The sequence below is a fragment of the Equus quagga genome, chromosome 6 (genome assembly GCF_021613505.1).
Source record: "Equus quagga isolate Etosha38 chromosome 6, UCLA_HA_Equagga_1.0, whole genome shotgun sequence".
In the NCBI taxonomy this organism is placed as follows: Eukaryota; Metazoa; Chordata; class Mammalia; order Perissodactyla; family Equidae; genus Equus; species Equus quagga.
Genome location: NC_060272.1, coordinates 103,763,680 through 103,790,416, shown reverse-complemented (window position 1 = coordinate 103,790,416; position 26,737 = coordinate 103,763,680). Strand labels below are relative to the sequence as shown.

The 26,737-nt window shown below is 44.9% G+C and overlaps 1 protein-coding gene across 1 annotated transcript in view; it reads right to left on the bottom strand.

Moving 5' to 3' along the window:
• Nucleotides 1-26,737, bottom strand: part of DMRT1 (doublesex and mab-3 related transcription factor 1) — a 100,909-nt gene that overhangs the window by 59,728 nt on the left and 14,444 nt on the right. The window contains exons 3-4 of the mRNA XM_046663894.1: nt 23,878-23,883; nt 2,323-2,606 (exon numbers count right to left, since the gene is read on the bottom strand). Coding sequence (XP_046519850.1) covers nt 2,323-2,606; nt 23,878-23,883 — 290 coding nt within the window. The remainder of the gene's footprint in view (nt 1-2,322; nt 2,607-23,877; nt 23,884-26,737) is intronic.

Here is a 26,737-nt window from a genome sequence, read left to right as displayed (position 1 = left end):
TAACCAGACAGTGCTGAGAAACACACTTTGGAGCCAGACAGATTCAGATTCAAACTCCAGCTCGCCCATTTGGTGGCTGTGTGACCTCGGCTAAGTCAGTCTCAATGTCCTCACTTTTTGTAAAAAGGACACAATACCATCTGCCTCCTATGGCTGTGGGGGAGGATTCATTGCTCAACAAACGATAGCTATCAGAATGGATGTTATTTCTAACTAAGGGGAATGGGCATCAACCACAGTGGCAGAGAAGGATCTATTTCTGCAAAATCATTTGTTACATGAGAATATATTACCAACAGTGACCAGCTAGGAAATAAGGCTTACGCCCAGGCCTCCAGGAAAACAAACACATATGTAAATGATGCCTCGGTGTCTCCCCTGGGCCTCTAACCGGGGACACCTCTCTCCAGTCTATTAAGTGGTAGTTCTAGAGAAGGCACTGACAGCGTCAAAATTGCTCGCCCCCCACAGGACTAAGAAAGTTTAGGCAAGACTTTTCCTTCCACGCTTGCTGGCAGGAGCACCAGAACTTGCCCTCAGGGGACTCTCTCCTTGTGCTCAGCAATGGAGGCAGCTCTCTAAGACTGGGCAACCTTGCTGCCCAAGAGTCCACCTCTTCCCAGCGGCCGAGAAAGTGGACTTTGGTGAGGGACCTCCAAGGAAATCCAAGACCTCTGCCATACCCTTCCCAGGTTTTCCAGGTAGAGTAAGAACAAACAGTGTGTCAGCCATCATATGCCATCTGAAAGATTCTGACAAAGTGGGAGGGTTAATTAATATAGGCGATCTCTGACTCTCCTGTAAAGCTGATCTCGAGCTGTCTTTCTTTCAGAAAAACATTTAGATTTTTCTTTCTCATCTTTTATCTCAGAAGCCAACAGGTTCACAGACCCTCCCTGCTTTATCCTTAAAAGCCTGGAAGTATCCAGAAAACCAGGACACTCCAATGGTAGTCCCCGGATCTTGGGAATCTGCGGGATGAGCTGGGTTTTTTAGAACAAGATACTTCTTTCTCTTTTCAGAGAGGGGAGGTCTCTAATAGAAATCAACCTAAAACCTGCCCCAAGTCATACCCAACTGGCACTTTGAAAGGCCTGAAGGGGTCCAGCTTGAAGATCCATAAATCATTGTACTTCCTTTTTATGCATATACTTCTCAATCCTAACACCAACAAGCTTTCAGTGCCTTTTTGTAAAAGTATGATTCTAAAAATGAAATATATGGAAAACTTAGGAAAATGTGTGGCCCAGGGGATGAAAACTGACATTTTAACACACCCAAGAAGTCAAATCCCTGAGGGTAGAGCGAGAGAATCCAAAAAGTGGGGTGACTTGAATATTAACAAGGCCCCTGCACCTAAAAAAAAGTGCAGAGACAAAATGGAATAGAACTGCTCCCAGGAAAATTTCAACTCACATTTTTTAAAGTAGGCAACTTGCCCTAAACTCCCCAAATATACACATGGCATTGTGTTGGAATCAAAGCCCAGCTGAGAAAGCCTGAGCATGGCAGATGCATCCTAAAATGAGACCAAGTTCTCGCAGCATCGTGACATCGCACGGCTGGAGGGGGATGGGAGGGGTTGGATCTAAGTGCTCAGGAGTGCACAGAACCCAGCCCCTGAGTGCTCTCAGTGCTTCGAATCTGCTACTAATACACTGGCAAGATGGAAATGTTAAAACGGAGGAAGCAGAAGAGCTCTAGATAAACGCTCCTTCCTTGATAATGCAAAATGCTTTGTTTTACCCCCAAAAGCTCTTGATTGTACACTATTTTAAAAATACTTACTTAGTGTATAAAAGACTGACCTCTATTCCCAGCTAAAAACAGCTGGCCCAGCACAGCAGCAACCTATTCTTTTTTACCATTCTTCCATGCAAACCTACAGCCTATAACCCCTCTCCCTCTCAGGGTGCAAGTTCATCACTAAGATTACTGTCACCCAGAAGGGTCTGCACCCAGCACTTTCCAAGCTGCTCAAAGAAAGTGTGGGCAAGACTAGAGGAGGTGGGGCCTTGTACAGGAAGCCACTATGAATCCAACTCTGGCCAACTGGGTATTTATGCAAAATGTCATTGAAAAAATGAAAAAAGTAAAATTTGAAAACACAAACAAATATATGCACACTTCTTTACAATTCCTTGCACCCAATCTCTGGGGTTAAGTGACGTTATGGGTACAGTGAAAATTTCTTACACATTTTGCATAATATGCACACGTGTGCTGAGGTGGGCATGCACGTGCGCGTGGTGGGGGGTGTGTGTGTGTGTGTGTGTGTGTGTGGTTTTCACATATCCAGTTCACTCTCTGGGTAACATTTACCTGCCACTGGTTTCCTGTCTGACCAGGCACATACGGTGCTGGGAGGCTCCGAAGGCTGTTCTTCATGGGGGATCCCCCGAGGGGGCTTCCCACATCCCCAGAAGAGGCGTCGGCAGCCAAGGCCACAGAGTACTGCGGGTAGTTGTACAGATTGTTGTAGTAAGGGAACAGAGACGGCTGGTAGAAGCCGCTGTAGTAGGTGGGGTCCGAAACCACGTCAGGTGTGTTCTCCACGTGCCCTCTGCTGGTGACAGCAGGAATATCCTGGATGACCATGCGTGCCTCTAGAAAGAGAGAGAACATGGGATGAATGTGCAGGCCCACCAAACATCACCTCTAAACCTCAGCAACGCATCCCCTTCCTCCTCAAGATGTGCAGAGCTGCAGAACAAGGCGCCAGAGCACGCTGCTTCTCCTGCAGCCAGAAGAGGGGGGGGGTTCCACGGCTGGCGTAACTGGTGGCACAGCTGGGACACTCTTGATGACTATTTTTATCAAGAATACCAAAAACACTTTAGAGGTCATTCTAATACGTCAAGCCTGACCGTCTAACTTCTACCCAGGAATTCTTATCCTAAAGTCAAGAAATTAAGAGATCAAATCTAGTTAATTTGGCTGTCTGCAAGCTTCTCCCAACAAAATTAATTGTGCTTCACTATAAATGGAGTAATAAAAAAAAAAATCCCAGTGCCACACAGATATGTCAGACAGCCAAAGCAAGAGGTTGAGAGTTTAAGCAAACATTGTTTCCTTCACTTCCTTCCACAGCTGATACCGTAACCTTAACCTTCGGAGGTCTGGGCTATGGTAGAGACCAAGGGTAGACAAACAACTTCTGTAAAACGTCAGTGAGTAACTACTTCAGATTTCCCGGGCCACTGAGTTGCACAATGTACAGGCTGCTGCCTGGCTGTGTTGTAATAAAACTTTATTCACAAACACAGGCAGTAGGCCAGAGTCCTGCAGGCTACAGTTTGCCAACCCCAGGTCTAGACTTTAAACTGTGGCAATTCCAAGAAACAACCCAATGGACTCAAGTCATCCCTCCAATGGACATTTATTAAACAATGTTCTAACAGCTGGCCCAGGGGCCTGAGATGGCTGGAGGGTGCCAGACTGCCCTGCCCTCAAGGAGTCTACAGTCTACAATGAAAAATATGACAGCATTACGAATACCACCACCACGGACTTTCATACAAGAACACACATAAACCTTTATGGAAATTCAAAGGAAGGAAAGACGACTTAGCCTAGAAAGGAATTACGGAGACTTTCACGGAAAATAATACATCTGAGCCACACTTTAAGAGGAACAGGAAATAGCTAAAACAACGAGAAGAAGAGAGTACTGAGAAAAAAGCAGCAAGGCAAAGGAATGGAAGCAGGAAAGTGAGAGGAGAGCGTGGGAGTGATGGACGGGGCAGTCAGGCTGACGAATCGGGTGCAGAAAGGGAAAGAGAGGCCCAGCTGACAGGTGGGCTGGAGCAAGGTGAGGGGAGCCTGTCCAGCTCGTTGCACTCTCTTTGGGGAGCAGTGGGAACCACTGAGGATTTCTGAGTAAGGAGCGGAGAGGGTCAGAGCTGTGCTTTGGGGTGGTTTATCTCATGGCAATTCTTAAGACAAGTGAAGGGAAGAGAGACCAGAGGCAGAGAGACCCACTAGGGAGCCAGTGAAGTAGTCAGAGACCTAGAAGACTGCAAATATAAGAAACCTGTGCCAGGGACATGGGGGAGACAAAACGCAACAGAACTGGAGCACTGAGGAGACGTCAGGAACGAAGATGCAGGGGACATGGTCCGGGAGAGGAGGAAGCCTGGGAGGGCGGAGGAGAGGGAGGTGGTGAGTCCTGCTTAATCAAGACGCCAGAGGGACACGCAGGTCGGGGAGATGAAGGTGGGCAAGAAATGTGAGGCCTGCACTCAGGGAGGAGGCTGAGGTTGGCAGCTTAGATTTAGGAGTCGCCACCGGGAGATGCTGGCTGCATCTGGGACGGGGAGGAGCGGGTTGTTACGGAAGCCCATGTTCTGAGAGAAGAAGAGAGAGCCAAGGTAGGAAATCGTGGCAAACTGAAGGGAGAACGCGATGTCAGAGAGACCAAAGTTGGGGCAGATCCCAGAGGCGGCAGGCTGCGGTGTCAGCTGCTGCGAAGAGATCAAGGAAAATTAGTTCTGGAAAACACCAGCAGAGGACTAAGTCTCTAGGGCCTTGGAGTCTTAGTGTAGTGGAAGGAGCGGAAGCCTGCAAGAGAGCGAGAAGCACATTAGCACTGACAAAACAGAGGAGAGGAATCCAAGGCAGAGCCTTCTCCCTCACCAGAATGTAAGATCTAGCAAGCAGGCGCCACGCCCCCCGGCTCACCCGTGCATGCAAGCACAGTGTAGCACACGTGGTGGTAAATATCTGCAGAAGGGATCAAGGAATGATGCTTTATCAAGTAGCCTGGCACCAAAAATAAATGTCAGGAAAAAACAGAAGCTTCAAGGAGTGATATGATGGTGTTACCGTAGTCCCCTTTTATCCACGGGGGATACATTCCAAGACCCCCAGTGGATGCCTGAAACCACAGATAGTACTGAACCCTATGGATACTATGTTGTTTCCTATACATAAAGACCTATGATAAAGTTTAATTTATAAATTAGGCACAGTAAGAGATTAACAACAAGAACTAATAATAAAATAGAACAATTATAACAATATGCTGGAATAAAAGTTATGTGAATGTGGTCTCTCTCAAAATATCTTAGTGTGCTCACCCTTCTTGTGAGGATGTGAGATGATGCAGCGCCTATGCAATGAGCGGCAGCGAGGTGGATGACGCAGGCACTGGGATGTGTAGCGTCATTTCCTGACCACAGGTGACCGCAGGTAACTGAAACCACGGAAAGCGAAACCGTGGATAAAGCGAGACTACTGTAATTCATTTTTAAAACACCGAGAAGGGTTGAGTACAAGGAGGTAGGGAGAGGAAGCTAGTAGAGGTAAATTGCCAGCACAATGCATGGCTCAGAGCAGGTGCTCAGAAAGTGTCCCTTGGCTGAATGTGTGGAAGAGGAAAGAGAAAATACACAAGGGAGCACAGGACCAGAAGCAGAAGCTCTGGAGGGTTTGGGTGAGATCTACCACAAAACGGAGTTTTACAACCTTATTTTAAAGTCAGCACTAGAGTCCCTTTTCTCTGACAGGATACCAAACCCATCTACCTCATGCTCCTGTAAATGCATGGTCAGGCCACTATTTTATTCTAGTTCCTTCCTTTCTTCTCTCCTCCTCTTCCCAGCTAACGAGATGAGAAATTCCAACTCCATTATTCCACACCGCTTCTGGAGAAGGTACATGTCATTCCTCCTCATCGGCCCCACTGGCCCTTTTTCTTATTTTAAACACCAGTTTAGTAGCATAATGGGTGTTTTTCAGCATCTACTTCTTTTGTTTTCAATGTCATGTTTTTACTGTTCCTCTGATTACAAAAGCAATAAAGACTTTGGAAAGATGACAAATTATACAGATGTTTAAATAAGAAAAGGAATGAATGACATATTCTTGTCACCCGGTCATATGCATTAGTGGGACATCCATACACAGTCTCATCGACATTTAGGAAGGCACTTCAGATGCTTACCCTGTCCCTGCAGTGGGAGAAACCAGATCCTCCTTAGGGCCTGCCATTCAAAAGCAAGGTTCTTAATAAAGAAAGTAACACACAATAGCAGGCAAAGAATTAAATGCAAACCCAAGGACACCAGCCTTCTAGGATCAGGGCACAGGTTTTCTGCATCATAACCTTAGTCAGGACCTTTGCTCAGGCCTCAGTTTATCCAGCAATAAAACGATGTCAGTAATAACTCTCAAGGTAACAAGACAATGGCTTCAATACACTGCACAGGAAACCTCAAATAAAATGCCATGTCAGGTCAAAGCAAGGATTTGCTTTACTACAGCTGATTGTAATTAACAATGCCATCACTTGCCCATATTTTATTTCCTCTTTCAAATTATAATGATCTTTAAGAATGAATTAAGATCTAGGTTGGAAAAGTTTCATTTGATACCAGTATGTAAAATGTAAAAATCATTTGCTCTTTCTAAGAATAGATGTCTAAATATTTTATACTCTGAAAATATTTAAGCACTCCTAAAAAGTGACATTTTAAAAAGTACTAAGAGGGGCCAGCCTGGCGGCATAGTGGTTAAGTTCACACACTCCCCTCCCGCGGCCCAGGGATTGCAGGTTCAGATCCCGGGTGGGGACCTAGCACCACTCATCAAGTCACGCTTTGGCGGCATCCCACATAAAATACAGGAAAATTGGCACAGATGTCTGCTCAGTGACAATCTTTCTCAAGCAAAAATAAAAATAAAATAAATAAAAAGCACTAAGAGAGGGGACCTGTTCCAGGGACACATGGAACCACCAAAGTCTGTATTTTATGAATCACCAAAATGTATTTTAAAGTTCTAAATTAAAACTCTTGGCCAATGTTAAAAGCAGCTTTATGACTCCCAGCCTTTGTGTGCATGCTACCAGTACATGGAAATTTCCCAAGGTTGAAATAAACATCCAGCAAACCACCTGTGTGTCATCCAGTGGCGCTTAGAGTGCGGTCCTGAATCAGCAGCATCAGCACCACCTGGGAACTTGCAGAAATGCACATTCTCAGACCCCACCACAGACCCAAGGCATCAGAAACTCTGAGGTTCAGGCCCAGCAATCTGAGTTTCAACAAGGCCCTCAGTAGGTTCTGATGCAGAAGAGCTTAATTCATCCATCTAACTGCTTATCTGACAAACTTTAATAATCTTCATAAGGCTTCAGGACAATCAAGAGGAGCAGAGGAGCGGGTAATATAAACATCATTTATTCTTGACCTTAGTTGTATTTTTGTATTTATATTTGATTCATTCATTAGTTATCATCCAACAACTATGTCCAAAGCTTTGCTTTAGATGTTGTAAAAGGCACAAAGAAATGTTCAAAATGTTTCACTGCTTCTTAACGATGTGCCATCTATTTGGGAAAATAAGGCATAGACTAGGAAACCTACAAAGCAAGGATCTAACCGCCACAATGACAGTCCAGGTAGATGCACCATCAGCAAAGGTGGCAGAGACACGAGCCACGACGGCGGTGCTTTGGAGAGATGCTGGGGATGGGAAGGCACTCAAAAGAGGAGAATAATACCAACAGGATCAGGAAGGAGGAAAAGGACAAGACATCTTCCAGGGACAGTGACCAGATGAGCCTGGCTGGAGTGCAGAGTTCACGTCAAGGGATGAGAGACGATGAGAACGGAAAGTTACGTTGGGTCAAATGGTGGAAGGCCTTGAAAGTGAACGCCAGCCAAGGACTTCTGGTTTCTCCTCAAGCTATAGGGAGTCAATGAAGGCTTTCAGAGCAAGGAAGCAGCATAAAAATACTTAAGGAAATGAATCTGATCCAAGCGCAAAAGATGGATCTAGGAGCATGAGGAGGTAGGAGAACAGACTAGGCTAGAACAGCCTATTCTACATACAGTGGTCCCTCCTTATCCATGGGGGATACGTTCCAAGACCCCCAGTGGATGCCTGAATAGTACCGAACCCTATAGATACTATGCTTTTTCCCGCACATAAATATCTATGATAGAGTTTAAACTACAAATTAGGCACAATAAGAGACTAGCAATAACTAACAATAAAGTTGGCTTTGGTGAAATAATTAAGCAAAATAAGGGTTACCTGAACACAAGTACTGTGATACCTCGACAGTCAATTTGATAAGCAACACGGCTACTAAGTGGCTAATGGGCGAGCAGCCTGTACAGTGTGGATGTGCCGGACAAAGAGATGAGCCAGGCTGAGGGGCGTCGGGGGAGACAGCGAGAGATTTCATCACACTACTCAGAACGGCGTGCAATTCAAAACATATGCATTATTTATTTCTGGAATTTTCCATGTAATATTTTCAGACCACAGCTGACCTCGAGTAACTGAAACTGGGAAAAGCGAAACTGCGGATAAAGCAGGACCACTGTATGTATGTACATATGGTCTATAGACTAGAACAGACTAGGCTCTTTAAATAATCCAGCCTGAAGAGATCATTATGAGCTTGCAAAGGGAGGCTGCGGGAATAAGAGAAGGAATCACATGAAAATCACTGGCACTTCTGGTGTGCTGGGAATTCTCTTCAAACAACCAAGTTACACTGCTCATTCTGTCACCCAGGGACCAGGGAAGCCACCCAGCTCCCCTTTCAGACCCTTGCTCAACTGCTCAGTGACGATGCGATATTCACTCCAGACTAAGGGACACACAGTATAGTATAGATGGCAGAATATGCCATCTCACCAACCTCTGCTACAGCAGAATTCCCATGAGAATAGAGGCAATCTCTTCAACACTGGGATGTCATCAAAGCTGGTAAGTCAAGCTTAGTGCCACTATTAATTGGGGATAAACCCACAAGTAAGATTTCCAACTCATAAGCCACAAAATATATACACCAATCATTCAAAATTTGAAATATATATGTGTATATGTGCAGAAAGTGATTTTCCATGTATAAGCTCTTAATAGGCTATTCCTAATCATTTTCCGAATTACAGGAACAAAAAGAGTGAAAAGTGACAACTGGCTCTAAAAATCTGAGAAATGCACCAATATATATCAAGCCCCTCACTGTGACTGTCAATTCCTCCTGTCCTTCCCCATTCTCCATGCACACTGTGACACGGACGTTCAACCTGCATGGCCGGTGTGACTAAGTATGAAGACCACAGAAGTATCCTGCAAAGGAAGCATCCCAATGAGTTTGCTGAAAGTTCTTAATCTGGATCTCACTCTTTTTTTCTCGGATAAAAACAGGCCAAGGTTACTTAACAATGATATTAATAATAGAAAGCACAACAGCATTGTTCTCAAGAGAATGTGGCAGCTTTCTGAACCTGTAGTCTCTTATAGGAATTACTAGGCGCTCTGCCAAGATGCAAATGGAAGTATGAAGTTAGATGTTTTAAGTGTTGTTATTTATTACTGGTAGAGTCCTAATTCGTGCTCTAGGGAAGAAAGATTAGTGGGACTGCATTCAACAGCTAGGAAAGGAAGCAGGCCCTGGAGAAGTTATGTATCAGGAAAGTGACCAACAGCATCCATCCAACAGAGGCGTTGCTTGCAGACTCAACCACTTCTTATTCCAACGTTTTTATCTGTGGCTCTGTACGTTTACCTTCCACACGTTCAGTTCCTGGATCAGCCTTCCCAATTCCTCTGCTACTTTTCTTTGCACTAACATATGCAACGTGAAATATGATTCACTCCTTCAAGAGAGATCAATACCCTCAGATGATAAATACCCTTATTGATCTTGTGGTGTTATATGCTGGTCTCCAGGCCCGTGGCATATTAATAGGAGTTAACCAGTAATTCATTTGAAGGTCTGTGAAGGCTTCTTTTCCCACTCTTCTCTAGTGTCAAGATTCCCAGAGTGGTTGCACACTGAGTCCTTTCCATCCAAACCTGGAGCCACACTCCCTTTTCAAAGACAAAACCAAACCCAGCAGTTTCCTATACGAAACGTCACAAATGAAAACAAAACTTACAATTTACGAACAATAACACTATTTGCGATTCACAACGATCTCACATAAACGGTTAATTTGGGTACGCCAGGTTTATTTGTCTTCGTAACTGCATACCTTGCAGCATGCCTGTCCTACTCAGCTTCCAGTTTTAGGAGTTAACAAATAGACAAAATTGTTCACTATTAATTCCAAGATCTCAAAATTCTCCACTATCAACTAACACGTGCTGAGTGCCAGGTGGGTACAGAAAAAGTACAAGTCATTCTCCCCATTACTTTTTTTGTTTTTTTTTGGAAAATTAAGGTCTTAAGAAAAAGACTCTATGTTGTTTGTTGACACATCATGGAGTTTGGAGGACGACAGTGGGGCGCGCCTCACTGGAACAAGAAGGCTTGCTCAGCTCCCTGCTTCTGGCATTCTTCTCTGCAGGGCAACCCTGTGTCCAGGTGAAGCGGCTCCTGGCATTTCCAAGACTTAGGAAAAACTGGGAAACCAGTGGGACGCTTCATGACTCTTCCCCTACATAAGAAAGAAACTAGAGGAGCTACACGGGGAGAAAAGTCATTCTGTGAGCTGGTACCTGGGCCCTCTAAGCACTCACACAATTCCAAGAAGAAAATCCTAGAAGAGAAAATCCTTGCCATCCTGACCAAGGGAAAGGGTTGGCTTTCTGAGTTAACAGAGCTGGTGCAGACAGTTGAGGTGGCAATGTGTCTACTGTTCACATGACTAACTGGTGACTGTGATGATGAACGAGGGACACCACCACAACTGTCACCGTCCCCTGCCAGGGTAACAATTTCCATCCAATGCAATAAATTTACTGAGCACCTGCTATATGCAAGGCAACCTGTCCAGTACCTTGAGACAGACAAAGGATGTAGTGCTTAATGCTGTAGGCTCTCAAGTAAGGGGAGACTTCAGAACACACACACAGAAGGAGAGACTGACCAAAGCTATGGGAAAATGCAAAAACTGCGTGGAGGGAACGGCGAGATTAAGTCGGCCTTCAAAGTACAAGTTCTGCTGATGTTAGTGAGCTAACATCACCATTGAACAAAAGGCATGGAGTATGTTAGAGCCAATTTCTCCTTTTCCCAAGTAATTTTTTTCTATGTAATTTGGTCCTGGGGGAATCTGCCAAGTTGTCTTTTCTTCTTAGGGTGAAGGCCTTTACATAACAAAACAAACCTGAAGTTGGCCTTTAGAGCCAGGAGCAGGCTTGGTTCAAAGGTGTGTGAAATGTCAATGTGGGATGCAAAGGGATCTGGAGAAGGAAGGAGAGAGATAGATATGGATTGTTGAGCATGATCAGATGAAAGAAAGAGGTACAGGGGGAAGATGGAGAAAATATAAAGAGGAAGAAAAGGAAATACAGGGCTTTCAAGGGAGCTGGCAAAATTTGAAACTGGCTGCCCTGGGGCCACTGAAAAGCCCGGAAAGTAACCGCCACCTCCATTGTGTGCAGCAAGAATGAGCAAGAAGCCAAGCCCTGCCCTCAAGGAGCTTACTCTCCGTGTGGATGGAGAGCACAAGGGAGACTTGAAGGAATCAGCAAAGGTTTTCATAGAGGACGCTAAAAAAAGAGAGAGAGAGAAGAAATTTCACGTTAAGAAAAAAAAAGGTGACAGCACAAAAAAAGTTTCTGGGATGTTAGAACAGCCTGCAGAGCAGGGAGCCAGGGTCCACTGTAGGATGAGAAGGAGGATGCTGCTGGCACAGTAGGATGGAGTTTAGCCTCTCCTCCAGGGAAAAACTTAACTGCATCTGAAAAGACTGGAGCTTAAAGTGCAGGCTTCACTGTGTGGTCCCAAGGAGGAGCTGAGGGCATCGTGGCAATGCCTCCCTCATATACCTACCCACCCGCCAGCATTCCTATTCAGGGGGTTCTGTTCTCCCCTCCCTGACTCCTGTTCGCTCTGTGCGTCCCCTCTGCCTCCTCCCCTGTGTGCGCCTCAGAACTCCCAAGGGCCATCCAGGGAAACTGTTGGCCCTCCAGTGGGAGTCAGATACGGAAAAAATGCCATTTCTCTGACTACGAGAAAAAGTCTCACGGCCGCGACAGCCTATCTCCTGGCTGAGAAAGAGGTTTTCTCTCTGGAGGCCAGTTCAGAATTTCCTATCGTGGGCAAGATGCCAGAGACAGTCTGTGACTCTGTCAACACCTCCCAGCAGACTGGAGGAGGCAGCGGTGCCCCAAACAGGCCAGCCACAAGGCTCGAGCTCAAGAGTGGATGAGAGAAGAGAGGGAAGATGCCCAACACATCTCCTCTCCATCAAGTGGCCGAGTCTAAAAGAGGTCTTACAGAAAATCCCTTCTCGGATCTTTTTAATGTCTCTCACGTTAGGAAAATTTTAAATTAGGAGCATTTTTGACTGGCTGTGTCCATATATTTAGGTCTCCACAGAAAAGGTCTGTTCTGTACTGTATTCAGACAACTTAAAATGTAGGGGCTTAATTTATCAGGGGCTTTTTTCTCAGGCATGAAGGGTGCTGGACAGAGGGGTGTCAGTTTTTGTTTGCTCATGGCCAGCCCCCTGAAGACTCTGGATTTAGATTCTGCTTTTATAACTTTCTTTTAAAAAATAAGATCACAGATGTTTCTCTTTGCCCCTATAGTTCTGAGACAGAGATGTGATATGAAGGAGTGGATTCCTAAGTAAACGTGAAGAGATAAAAAAACCAAATTACCATTCACCTGTTGATGGGCATCCGGGCTGCTTCCAAGTCTTGGCTATCGTGAATAATAAAGAAGACGTGGTATATAAATACAATGGAATACTACTCAGCCATAAAAAAGACAAAATCGTGCCATTTGCAACAACATGGATGGACCTTGAGGGTATTATGCTGGGCGAAATAAATCAGACAGAGAAAGACAAATACCGTCTGACTTCACTCATATGTAGAAGACGAACAAACACACAGATAAGGAGAACAGATGGGTGGTTGGCAGGGAAGGGTGTGGGGGGAGGGAGAAGTGGGGAAGGGGGCACATAGGTATGGTGACAGATGATGACTGGACTTTCGGTGGTGAACACGATGCAGTCCACACAGAAACTGAAATATAATAATGTACACCTGAAATTTACACAGTGTTATAAACCAACGTGACTGCAATAAAATAAGCATAATAAAAAAAATCAAATTACATCTCAACATATTGTTTCACACGGCTTTCGTTCAACTCGAGATTATACCCAGTTCGATTTAACATCCCGGTTTTCAGTCAGGTATTTGTTTTGTAAAATGTTTCACGTCATCCCGAACAACAACTTAAGCAATTGCTGAGAAGGACTGGGCCCCCCAGGAACAGAATCTGCCTGTAAGCAGGCAGCTCTCATGCTCCACGAGGCAGAGTGGGTGGGGGAATTCCTCGGAGACCGGGCCACACCCCAGACCACTTTACACAGAGCCTCTGGCGATGGGGGCAGGCCCCAGAACTGTTCAGAGGACCAGGGTGAGTCCAGCACCAGCAGGATGAGAACTGGTTTAAACCCAGCAGAGGCTGGTGTTTGAATGCCCCGAGGTGACACCTGACACCTCACCCTGCAGCCCTTCCAAAAACGTGGTTGGAGGCATCCAGTCCACAACTCCCTTTCAAGGGCCCACAAGGTCAAAAGCCTCTCCACAATCACGTGAAGATGTCTTCTGCCTTTCTCACTGTGTTGACATTTGCACTGACGATGCGGAAGCCGTGGTGGGGAAAACCACTGGTGCCTTAGCTCAGCCAAACGGTGCTAAGAGACATTGTATTCCTCATCGCTATGAAATAAAATATTTAAAAACTTTTTATGCCAAATTTGCTTAAAGATGCCCTTGATGAAGCAGAAAAAAAAAAATAACGTGATTAAATCCCTACCTTTGAGTGAGTCTTTTTAATATTGTGTGACAAAGTGGAAAGGACTCATCACACTTCTAGCGCACACCCAAGGGTGGTTTCCTTCAAATAGGCACGTGTGCAAACGTTTGAGTTAAGAGCTGTACGCACTGCTTTTTTTATGGAACATAATAGACAGTCATGCGCTGCATAACGATGTTTCAGTCAACGATGGATGGAAGATACAACAGTGGTCCCACAAGATTAGTACCATAGAGCCGAGGTGTGTAGGAGGCTATACTACCTAGGTTTGTGTAAGTACAGTGTATGATATTCACACAACAACAAAATCGCCTGCTGACGCATTTCTCAGAATACATCCCTTCACGAAGCAACACATGACCGTACTCAGAAGAACGAGTGACGACAAACTACGGTCATGGAGACTGGTATTTGGCAGACATTTTCTTGAAAATGTACAAAGCGAGCCTATCCCTTCAAGAAAAACAATCGACAGAATTTATTGCCAAAAATTTGAGCTTCAAGTAAAACTTAGAATTCGGAAAACTTATGTCTGCCACCATGTGCTTGACAACTTCCCAAACTTAAAGACTCCTCTGACAAGATCAGTAGTGATATTAATGAATGGGATTTCCTGATATTTTGTAATGGAATATGTCAATGTTTGGAAGATCCGTACATCTCAATGAACTAATATTTTCCAAATGACCAATGCATGACGTTATGAAATAACCCATGGGTGGAAGATCCATTTAAAGTGCAAGATAGACCAATGGATTTTAATTGAACAGAGCATGAAAAGCTTATTAGCATGGTTTCAGATTCCACACTGCAACGAATCTTTAAGAAATAATCGGGGGCCGGCTCTGTGGTGTAGCGGTTAAGTGCGCGCGTTCCACTTTGGCAGTCCAAGGTTTGCCAGTTCAGATCCCGGGTGCGGACAAGGCACCACGTGGCAAGCTATGCTGTGGCAGGTGTCCCACATATACAGTAGAGAAAGATGGGCACAGATGTTAGCTCAGGGCCAGTCTTCCTCAGCAAAAAGAGGAGGATTGGCAACAGATGTTAGCTCAGGGCTAATCTCCCTCAAAAAAAAAAAAAAAAAAAAGAATCGCATGTCAAACTTTGGTCTAGTATCAAGGAATAGTCACAACGATCTTAAAATGCTATTCAAACACTTCTCTCCCTTTTCCACCTCTTCATCTATGTGAAGCTGAATTTCCTTCATGTATTTCAATCAAAACAACAGAATGAATAAACAAGGAGATATGGGAACCCAGCTGTATTCTATTAAGCTAGACATAAAAGAGATTTGCAAAAATATGAAACTATGCCACTCTCCTCAATTTTTTTTGTTTTGGAAAAATATAATTATTTTTCATTAAAATGTTACTTATGTTATAACAAGTGACAGATTTATTATTTTAAGGGAACTAACATATTTTTAATTTCTCAGTTTTAGTTTCTAATTCAACAAACATTGACATATATAACCCATTTAAACAAAAGCTCTTTGAGGCCCTCGATAATTTTTAAGAGTATAAAGGGATCCTGGCACTAAAAAGTTTGAGAACCTCTGTCCTAAAGGTTCTTCTCTTCGCAGGAGGACCGACTTCAGAGCAACTGACGGCCAGAGTCTGATTCTGAGCTAGCTCCCTGAGCTGCACAGTCAACAGTAAAGTCCCAATTGGGCACCTCTGGCTTTATCCTTAAGCCTGGAACATTTCTTCCAGCAAAATAGACTTTAACCACCACAGAGTATGGCCAGGCAGCAGGACTTCGGGTTGAGGGCACCAGATCCCGAATCAAACTGCTTCATCAGGTCTGGAATCTACCACCCTGCGACCTTGGATCCAGCGACTTAAGTCTTCCTTGCCCAGTATGTGTCACGTGGGGATAATGCCGCAAGAGTGGAGAAGAGGCTCTGACACTCCATAAGCACTCGACACGTTAGCTGTTGTTATGATCACAATCACAACCCAGTGATAGCTTTCCCTGCCATCAAGCAAGAGAGCCACCAAGTAATTCTGCAAAGAAGTTATCCTTGTTCCAAACGCTCATCTTTGGGGGACGCAGGAGGGCTGGGCTGCACCTGGCAGGGCCGCCCGAGTACTACTGAACTTGGAGAGGAGCAGAATCCTCCGCTCCCGGCCTCCTCCGAGGTCAGACGGTAGCCTTGAGTGCATTCGCTGCGATATACTCCCTAAAGTCATAATCAGGAAACGCGGGAACAATCTGTTTCTCCCACAAGGCAATCATGACAGGGCTATTTTAAACGTCAAATATGAACCTGGCGCCAGGGAAGCAAACAACCTCTTCACTGTGTACCTGCCGTGAGCCCGGAACCATCTCTACATAGTGAGACTAACACCGCCAGGTAGAGAAGAGCTGGCCGCCCCTTCCCTTCCCCAAATCCCAGCTCCCCCAGCCCCGCCTCCTTGTGTGTTCAATTCTGCCTCTGAGAAGCCAGGGTGCTTCCCTTCGGGAAGGCAGGGATTTCATTTATTTGGGGGGACTGCTGCTATTTCAGGGCTGAACTTTTAGCTTGCTATAAAGTTAATGTGCTATTCAATGTTCATTCCAGGCAAGACGGTGGGGCTGTGTATTTTCTGCCACCCCCAGAAGGCCATTATCTGTAATTGCCCATTACCATGCATAATTATTTCTCCGAGCTTGGTCTATGACCTCCAGGGTTGCACCGCTGTTACAGCTAACCGCTCTCTTACCAAATTTGTGAAGGAAGCTTTTCTGACCTTTAGCCCTTTTCGTGGTATATTCCAAAGCCGATATCAGAATGCTTATCTCGAATCAGGAGTATTTCAGATCTCTTCCAGATGTACCTTTCCCACCTCCATGGAGTTTTACCTCCCCTCAAACAACAGGAAAATAAAGCATAATCAACTCTTCACTATGTGGGAGCTGATAACCCAAACTGGGAATTATCTGGAACTCTTTTTACACCTTTGTCTTTCATTTGGCTATTTAATTGCACCATGCCTTTTAAAGATTGCTACTTGGAGAAGGTGGAGACAGGAAAGGGAAGAGAGAAAGGGTGAAACTTTAAATCTTAAATTCAATATATATGCTCCTACATTTACTGTTTTTTGAGTGGGAGGAGGAACTATGTTCAAATCAATGATTAAAATGAGATTTGGGGATTCCATGTGCATTTAAAATATTAATTCTAGAACTGACCTTAGGTGACACATCCCAAAGCGTCATTTTACATTTATCTCAGTTTTCGACATTAGCAGGATAAGAGAAAAGGGGATGAGGATTTGCTGGCTGTACACGTGGCTGCCGAGATGATGAGCTAGTCATGGGCATTTCTGTGTCTTCATCATCCCTCACCTTCTTCAGAAGCCCTCACTGCACTGCTCAGGTGTGAGGGTTGAGAGGTACCTCGAAGTTCTATAAAGTTCGCAGAAATAGTGTGAAAGAGGGTACGTGGCTAGAATCGAAACAACTCCCACTGCTTCTGAGCCTGTCCACCAAATCTCCTCCATGTGTCCACTCTTTACACGTGCATTTGTCATTATTTTCCTTTTGTCTTTCCTTCTTTTGAATAAAGCTCCTCCAAAATTAAAAGAAGTCGATTCTAAAAATAAACACTTGTCCCTTCTTTCAACCATCATTTTTACCAAGTCAAGTAGGGCGAACCACAGAGAATTGAAGCTAATAGCTTTTCACAGAATCCGACAACAGGGAAGACCCGGAAGTAATTTTACCCCTCCTTTCGATGTCTGGAGAAGTTAAAGCAGCCACTCCAAGACAGTACGTGAAGCTGACAGTGGGACCTCGGCCGAGGCCCCCGTCTTCAACCTCACACTTCACCACTAGGCTGTGTCATTAAGGGAAAAGGAAGCTACACAGATGTGGCCAATGAATTTTGTAAGTTAAAAGACATCTGTCGCTACTGACAAGGAGTCAACACTGATGATTTCCCGGAGAAGAATCTAAATGACTACTAACTGTTTAAACAGTGGCGTGGAGGGGCATCAACCACAGAGGTCAAGAGAGTCCTCAGACTGCGAAGACAGAGACCGTAATGGTCAGGACCTCATCCTTTCCATTGGGAAGCGTCAGGCAGGGCAGCGGCTGAGAGCCGTGACGTGGTCCAAGGGCACATCACACCGGCCCAGAGTCCCCAGCTGGGGGCTCTTCTGACTCCTCCCTGAAGCAGCTCGCTCCAGCCCTGGGTCCTCGTTCAGCACTGCACCCTGCAGCCTTGTCTGCCAGCTGCTGCCAACCCACTGTGCTGTGCTCAAAGTGCGTGCACAAGTCACGACACACCATATAAGAGGATTGTCTCCACACTCTCAGTTATCTCCTCACAGCTACCTGCTCTACCAAACACGTCACCAACCACACGGATAGGAGGCCCTAGCGAAAAATGCCATACTTATGACAATTCCTGCTTCCTCAGTGTAGGGGGCCAGAACTCAAATTCCCAGCCTCTGTGTGCTTAGGGCCAAGGCATGCAAAGAAAGCTCTGCCAATCAGATCACCCAAGGGAGACCTCAACTAAGACAATGCCCTTTCTATTTTTTTTTTGGCTGAAGCCAGAGGCTTCTGGTTTTTAATGGTGGCAGAGGCCACAGATGCAAGGCCCTGAAGGCTCTGACAACCTGGGATATGTACATATATCCACAGACACACATACATATACACACACAGACACACACAGACACACACATACATGCACACACAGAGGTCTATCTATACTTATACCTATACCGATATCTATACCTAAATCTATATATCAATCAACATCTAACTGGACAGAAAGCCCAATCTTAACTGAAAGAAACAATTACCAAGAGCCAAGTGGGCCTGTCAACTAAAATGTTATCATGATGACTAAGAAACAACACAACAGAAGCTACGTAACTGGCTAATTTCTTACAACCACCGTCATACCCCATCACCTCTGTCTTTGGTGTCCACATCTAGTGACCTGTGTTGTACCTGTGGATTTTGTCCATCTGGATCACTGGAAATCTAACATACTTTCAGACACTGCGTTTCACAGAAACGTCACCAGGATCAGGGACTGTTTGGCAGTATTCAAAGTCAACACAGAGCCTTAGGAGCAGCTCTGCGCTGGGGGGCAGCCCGTGGCACGGTGGGAGGAGGACAGGAACTCCGCAACCACTGGGCCTGCATAAAGGGAGCCCTGTCTGCGGCAGAGGAGTCGGTAAGCTGTGGGCAGCAGTGGTATCATCTGTGGCTGCGTCAACCACCAGCCACACCCGTGCTTCTCAAGGTTTACTCTATCACAGAAACAATACTGGATTGACAAGAGAGAAAATCAAGTGTTTTTTTAACCAACAATGAGGCAAGGTTAAGTATCTGAACACTATCAACAAAAAAGCACATACTCCTACAAACATACAAGTTTTAAGATTAAGTTGTTCCCCCCTCCCACCCCCCAGGAAAGGCAAACAACCACATAGGCAGAGTCTCGAGACTCCCCTGGGGTTCTCTTTCATCCCTGGTCTGGACACAGACCAGGAAAGTAAAGGCTGACCTGCTGGGAAGAGACTACAATGCTGTGACTGAAAGGATTTCAGAGCTGGAGGGCCGGGTTTCCTGAGATCATTACGGATGCTGCCACAGGAAGGATGCACAAAAGCCAGCCAGGGAGGAGCTAACAGAGTGGTTCTTTCGTACAGGTTGAGCGGTCACAATCATTTGACCCAGAAAGGTCAACTTGTGGGAAAAAGCCCTCAACAAATTCATTCATTCATTCATTCATTCATTCCCAACTGAGCGCTCAACTGTTTATCTCCAAGGCAGGAAGGGTCATTTTATCATGACATCACCATATGCACAGGAAGGTGCCTTCAGATTCCGCTGAGTCTGAAATGAGGAAGCCCACCGACTCCACGGAATGTGTAACATTTTATTTACTGCAAGCCAAAATACAGAGAGAGTGCAGCCTTGCCTTAATAGCTAAAATAAAACAAATGTGTAGACAAAGGAGAAAAAGACTATTAAACAGTGCGACAGAAAATATGACACCTTAAGAAAAACTAAGAAAATAATAAGCAACAGATTATTAAATTCTCAGGGACTGAAAAAGCAAAAATAGGGAGGAGAAACAAAGTCACTGCAGATTAAATATGGAGAGTTTTAAGCCAATTATAAAAGATCAAAGAGAACAAGAGAGGGGAGGAGTAGCCTTACAAGTAACCTAGATAGGAGACCTTGGGAGAAATACGACCAGGGTAAGATCATTACAGTTTACAGTAAAAGTAATCTAGGGATGACTTGGGAGAGAAATTCACTATTGAGAGAGAGACCACTATTGTGAGAACAGCATGGGGACAGAAATCAAAAAGCTCTTTATTTTAAAGAGGCATGCACCTCTGGAGGGAAGGGAACGGACTTCTATGCAGAGCAGCGAACAGGACTGGCAAGTGAAAAGTGCAAATGAAAAACGCCACAGCGCCTTGAGCCACATTTTGGATTTCTATACCATCAACCTCTGGCTAGGAAATTCAGTGTGATCTTCATGACATGCCACCATAGGCAAGGGTTATGGAATTAGTAGAAAAGCGTCCTTGAAACTCACTTGGCACTTTCTGTTTTGCCCCCAATAAAAACGTGACACTGCCCCCAGTGAATAATGTCCACTTCCTCAAAAATCTCAACCATTACTGATTATTCTAGATTTTAACCTAGAGGAGGTGAGCTAAGAAAAGAGCTGCTAATGCAAATGATGCTAACTTTTAATTTTAATACTATCTTTAATTTATGGAATATTCTGCAATTTACATAGATTCTTTCAGTTGCTACCTACAACGGGTCTGTGAGATTGAAAGAGCAGGAACTATATGCCTCCCTGGAAAGCGGAGCTGGCCGTGGCTTAGAAAAATGCTGCGCATACAAAGGAATAGGTAGAAGTTGGAATCTGGATTTAACCCAGGTCTTTCTTTCTTTTTTCTTTTTCTTTTGGTGAGGAAGATTGGCCCTGAGCTAACACCTGTTGCCCATCTTTCTCTTTTTGCTTCAGGAAGATTTGCCCTGAGCTAACACCCATGCCAACCTCCCTCTATTTTGTACGTGGGCTGCCACTACAGCATGGCTGCTGATGAGTGGCACAGGTCCCCCCCGAGGAACTGAACCCACACCATCCAAGTGGAGCACATCAAACTTAACCACTAAGCCACAGGGCCAGTCCTAACCCAGGCCTTTTGATTCCAGGTTTGGTACCTTCTCACAATGACATGAAAAACCCACACACCCAGCTCTTCACTTTTATTCTGAGTAGTTAATTCTGTGTATTTTGTTTTTGGGTTTCTCTTTCTTTTTTTTTTTTTTTTAGTATTCATCAGTATAACTGGATGTTATAAAATATCAGAATCAGAAAGCCAAGGGAAATACAGAATACTGCCAAGGAATCCCATTACAACCAGCACATAAGATCAAAAATAATACCTGCCTTACAACACTTTGCTTCCCTCCATGAGATTGTATAGATCACCATCTAACCACAAGGAGGACTAAAAGCTTGTGGGATAACTGGATTTACAGAATGAGAAAACGTAACATTCTAATAACAGCACTTACTGATACCGAGAAAACGTATCTCAAGAAAAGAAAAATAAAGAGAACTTTGGACATCTACTATCTTTCTAACCCCTGTACCTGGATACAAACTGTTTACCTGGCTATTTAGTGGGTCCCAAATTACTACCACCAGGACACGGGTGATGGAGTCCAATCTATGGCCCGAGTGTGGGCTGTGGGCCACAGACCTGGGTTTGAATCCCAACACCGCTCCTTAATACCCGTGCGACCTTGACCATGTTACTGAACTTCAATTTCCTCATAAGTGGAAAAAATAGTTCCTATTTGACAGAGTTGCTGTAGAGATTAAATAAGTACATAAACAACAAAGCGGCTAAGACAATACCTGGCATGAGGCAGACACTCAGTAAATGAGAGCTAGGAGCGCGGTAATTATTACTGCCGCCTCTGAAAACGTAATGCCAAAGAGTCGGGAATTAAACAAACTACACACTCAGATGGGAAAGAATAAAGCAGTGCCCACTGTCCCCACTTCACGCAGACGAATTAGGGAAACATTATTCACAGTCGTGAGTGGATCCTCAGTTTGAGAAACATCACTTACTCCTGCCATTCTGGTTCCTGGCAGCACGAACTAACATGAGAATTACATTTCTTTGCTTAATCACCCTTATTATGCTTTGTTTCTTCAGTTCTACCCATTTTCTCCCCGCTCCTAGATGCAAGCTTTTGTTCCCTGTCAAACTCCTCACCATCGCTGTAAATAATCTCTCTCCCTCTGTTATATTACCTTTCAAATATTTATAGACTGTTATTCTCCTTCTCTCCAAGCCATACATCATTTTTGTTGCCCTTCCCCTGGATTCTCTCTAGTTTATCTACATCTTTTAGAGAAAAACAAACCCCAGGTGCTTCATGATGAAAACAGCACACCCAAAGCTAATAACCCTAACCCAATAAGACCCCTTATTCAAAAGCCACAAGAAAATTCTTTGATGTGCTTCTCAGCCCTTTACTCCTGTAACTCATAATTCCATCTCTCAGATAAAAACTGAGGCAGAGAGTGATAAGGGAAACGAACACCACCCTCCTCAAGTGAATGGCGGGGGCCCTAAAAGACAGCAGCTCTGGGGTGGGACACTCTCAGATGCATCTCCAACTCGGTAATGAGGAATTAGGCACAGTGCGCCTCACTTCTACTTGTTAATTCCTTCCCTGTCCGTTGCATTCGATATGAGTATGTTAGAAGCATGTCCTTGAGCCTCCCTTGATGTCTTCTGTTTTACCTCTAAAGAAAAATCTGACACTTTATTTTTAAATACACACAGTTTGGGGAGGGTTTCTAAAAAGGAAAACTTCTAAAACTAAATGCTTAAAAATACTATCCTCAGGGGCTGGCCCTGTGGCTGAGTGGTTAAGTTCGCGTGCTCCACTGCAGGCGGCCCAGTGTTTTGTTGGTTCCAATCCTGGGCGTGGACACGGCACTGCTCATCAAACCACGCTGAGGCAGCGTCCCACATCCCACAACTAGAAGGACCCACAACGAAGAATATACAACTATGTACCAGGGGCTCTGGGGAGAAAAAGAAAAAAAATAAAATCTTTAAAAAAAAAAAAAAACTACTATCCTTATCACCAGGCAGACACCCTTTCACGGTGGGCAATAGTCAGACTCACCGAGCTCAGCTTCCCCATTCTTCTGGAAGGTGATGTCAAAGTGTCTGCCACCCAACAGGTCTGTGCCGAGAGCCCCTGCTTCTTAATCCCACATGCATGTCCGAAGGTTTCTAAAATGTGTCCAAACTGTGAGAGGCAGCAAGATATTGACTGTCTTTACCCATCTTGCTGAAGGTAACTTCCTCATCTCAGAGTCCTGAGTACTTGTGTGGTTATCAACAGTCCCCATTCCCTTTAGAAAGGCTAAGAGACGGCTAACACAAAAGACATAGATCAGGAAAATTAATAAAACAGAAAGAGAAGAGTGAGGCCAAGAAAGCAAGGGGGAAGCTTACTCATATTCTAAAGTGAGGGCTCAATACATTTACTAAGTGTGAGCATTAAGATCTATGCCCGAGATTCCAGGCAGCCGGGCTGGGGGCAAGCGGGCTGGGGAGAGGGGGGAGGGAAATGTGACATAATCCTCACCCACAGACATAATTCTTGTTCTGTCAGTCCACGTAGCTTCATTTTTGCAAAAACAGTTTATGGCCATAGGGTGGATCCCAACCAGGCTCATTCCGCTGCTCCTCACATTAGTATCTGAAACTCAAGATCTCTGGCCTATTTCTGTACTTCATCGTGGTTTACAAAGAATTTTTACATAAACACCTTAATTGAGCACCATAACAATTCTGTAAGATAAACTGGGCAGGCATTAATATTTTATCCATTTCACAAATGAGGAAATAAAGAAATTACGTGAAGTGCTGAAAATCAGAGATGGCGAGTAACCGAGCCAGGTCCCTGGACGCTAGATCTTAGATTCTCTCAACGAGCTTCCTCCCCAGGGATAAAGTTATCCCGATAACAGAAAAACTCTTTTTTTCGGGTGTCTTCCATCTTCAAGATTTTTGATCAAGGTTCTACGACCAGACACCACTCTCCCAGGGGGAAACCTGGCCCTGCCATGCCATAATAAGGATTCACTCTGGGGGAAGTGCGGCCCTGAAGTGTTCCACATCAGTCAAAGAAAGCAGTAAAATTCCTTTGAAATAGCTGATGGGTAATGTGTGTCTAATTTCACGTAACACTGATAAGAATAAGATCAGTCTCTAGTAACCAGAATATCTGACTAGACAACCTATCCCATTCCTCAGTCATGGCGACACCAGTTTATTATATACCAAATAGTAATACAGTAGTTAGCCCTTATCCGTAGGGAAAATGTTCCAAGACACCCAGTGGATGCCTGACACCGTGGATAGTACCAAATCCCACATACACGATCGTCCCTCGGTATCCTTGGGAGATCAGATCCAGCACCCCTGGGATACCAAAATCCACGGATGCTCAAGTCCCTTATATAAAATGGGGCGGTATTTGCATATAACCTACGCACTTCCTCCCGCAGACTTTAAATCATCTCTAGATTACTTATAATACCTAATACAATGTAAATGCTGTGGAAATAGCTGTTATACCGTATTGTTTAGGGAATAATGATCCAAGAAGGTCTGTACATGTTCATTACAGATACCACCATCATAGGCCTTTCAATCCAAGATCGGCTGAATCCACAGATGCAGAGGGCCAACTGTACTATGTTTTTTCCTATACATACATACCTATGATAAAGTTTAATTTATAAATTGGCACAATAAGAGATTAACAACAGAACAATTATAGCAATACACTGTAATAAAAGTCACTGCAGATCTTAGCAACCTCAGCATATGACTTTTTTTCTTTCCTTATTAAGTTGAGAACATCCACCTTTTCACTTAAAGGAAGCCCCTTATGGCTCCTCTTTGGCATATCTGAATTGCCAGCATCACCACTCTTGCCGTTGGGGCCATTCTTATGTAAAATAAGGGTGACTTGAACACAAGTACTGTGATACTGCAACAGTCGATCTGATCACCAAGAGGGCTACTAAGCGACTAATGGGCGGGTACTGTATATGGGGTGGATACGCTGGACAAAGGGACGATTCTGGTCCCAAGAGGGACAAAGTGGAGTGACAGAAAATTTCATCAGGCTACTCAGAACAGCGTGCAATTTAAAACTTCTGAGTTGTTTATTTCTGGAATTTTTCATTTAATATTTTCAGACCAGAGTTGACTGCGACTAACTGAAACCATGGATGGGGGGCACTACTGTGTTGAAACGTCTAGACCACACACATGACGTGACGGTGAAACGGTTTAATCTTTGGGGTCATTAGCTTAAATTGAGATCTGCTCCTGATTACACTGAAATGAGGAGGAGACGCTGGAAGAATATGAGCACAAGTTTAGCCATTCTCTTATGGCCATTTTCACTCGGCTAATGGTCTGCTGACAGGGAACTAGAAGGGTCACAGGTTTCGGTCCTCTGCTTGACTTTCAGAATGCAGGGACCAGGGCTCAGGCCTTGGGCTCCTAGGTCTCTGCACTCTGTCCCCAGCTACTCCATCTAGTCTCAGGTTGAAATACCAAGCAGTGGGGGGAAACTGCCATTCACATCACAAAGGGGCAATCTCCATAATAAATAAGGAACTCCCACATTATGGGGGGAGGCGGGGAACTCAGTAGAGGAACGGGCAAAGGACATACACACATGGTTCACAGACAAAAATACAAATGGCCTTTAAATCTACGAAAAGATGTTCAACCTCACTAACAAAGGAAAACGCGGATCATAAACTCTATCAACAATATTTGTTTTCTTTTGCTGTATAACAAATCACCACAAATTTAGTGGCTTAAAATGAGACAAATTTTATTATCTTGACCGTTCTGTGGGCCCGAAGTCTGATAATGGGTCTTTCTAGGCTGAAATCAAGGTGTCAACAGAGTTACACTTGCTCATTCTGTTTCCCTGCTCATTCAAGTTGCTGGCAGAACTCAGTTCCTTGTAGCTGTAGGACTGGGGCCCCGTTTTCTTGCTGGCTGTCAGCAGAGAGCTGTTCCAAGCTTCCAGAGAATTCCTGCATTCTCTGGCTCAGGAGCCCCTTCCTCCATCTTCAAAGCCAGCAACCACAGGTCATGTCTCTCTCCCACTCGGAAACTCCTCTACGTCGTGGCATCTCTGGGGCAGCCAGGACAAGTTCTGCACTTCTAAGGATCCCTAGTGGGCCCATCTGGGAAATCTGGATCCTCTCCCCATCTCAGGATCCTCAACTTCTCCACATTTGCAAAGTCCCTTTTGTCATGTAGGATAACGTCTTCACAGGTCCCAGGAATTGGAGTGTGGATATCTCTGAGGGGCTATTATTCTGCTGACCACACCAATGTACAACTGTTCACCTTTCAGACTGGTAAAGCCCCAGGGACAACCTAGTACTGGCAATGCTGGGGCAGCCGCCCTCTGAAGGGAGTGGCATCGACAATATGTACCAAAATGACACGTAAATTGGCCTCCACAATAGACCTCCTGCCCCACCATTTCTTTCCATCTCTACTACCGCCACCCCAGGCCCAGCTGCTCTCCCCTTTGCTCGGGCAACCGCCCAGCCTTCACTTCAATCTCTGCTCCCACTCATCCCCCTTCACACTACACCCCACACAGCAGCAGAGAGATCCTTAAGAAAGTAAATCAGATCACACCATTCACCGCTTCAACACTCCAATGACTTCCCATTGCACTCTTAATAAAATCCCAGCTCTTTCCCTGGCCTACAAGGCCCCGCGAGATGCAGGCCCCAGTGACAGCACCCTTTGCTCTCAGCACTCCAGCACACTGCCCTCCTTCCTGCCCTAAGCACCCTCGGACCTGGCTGTGCCTTCTGCCTGCACAGCTTTCCCCAGATATTGACCACAATGGCTCATTATCATT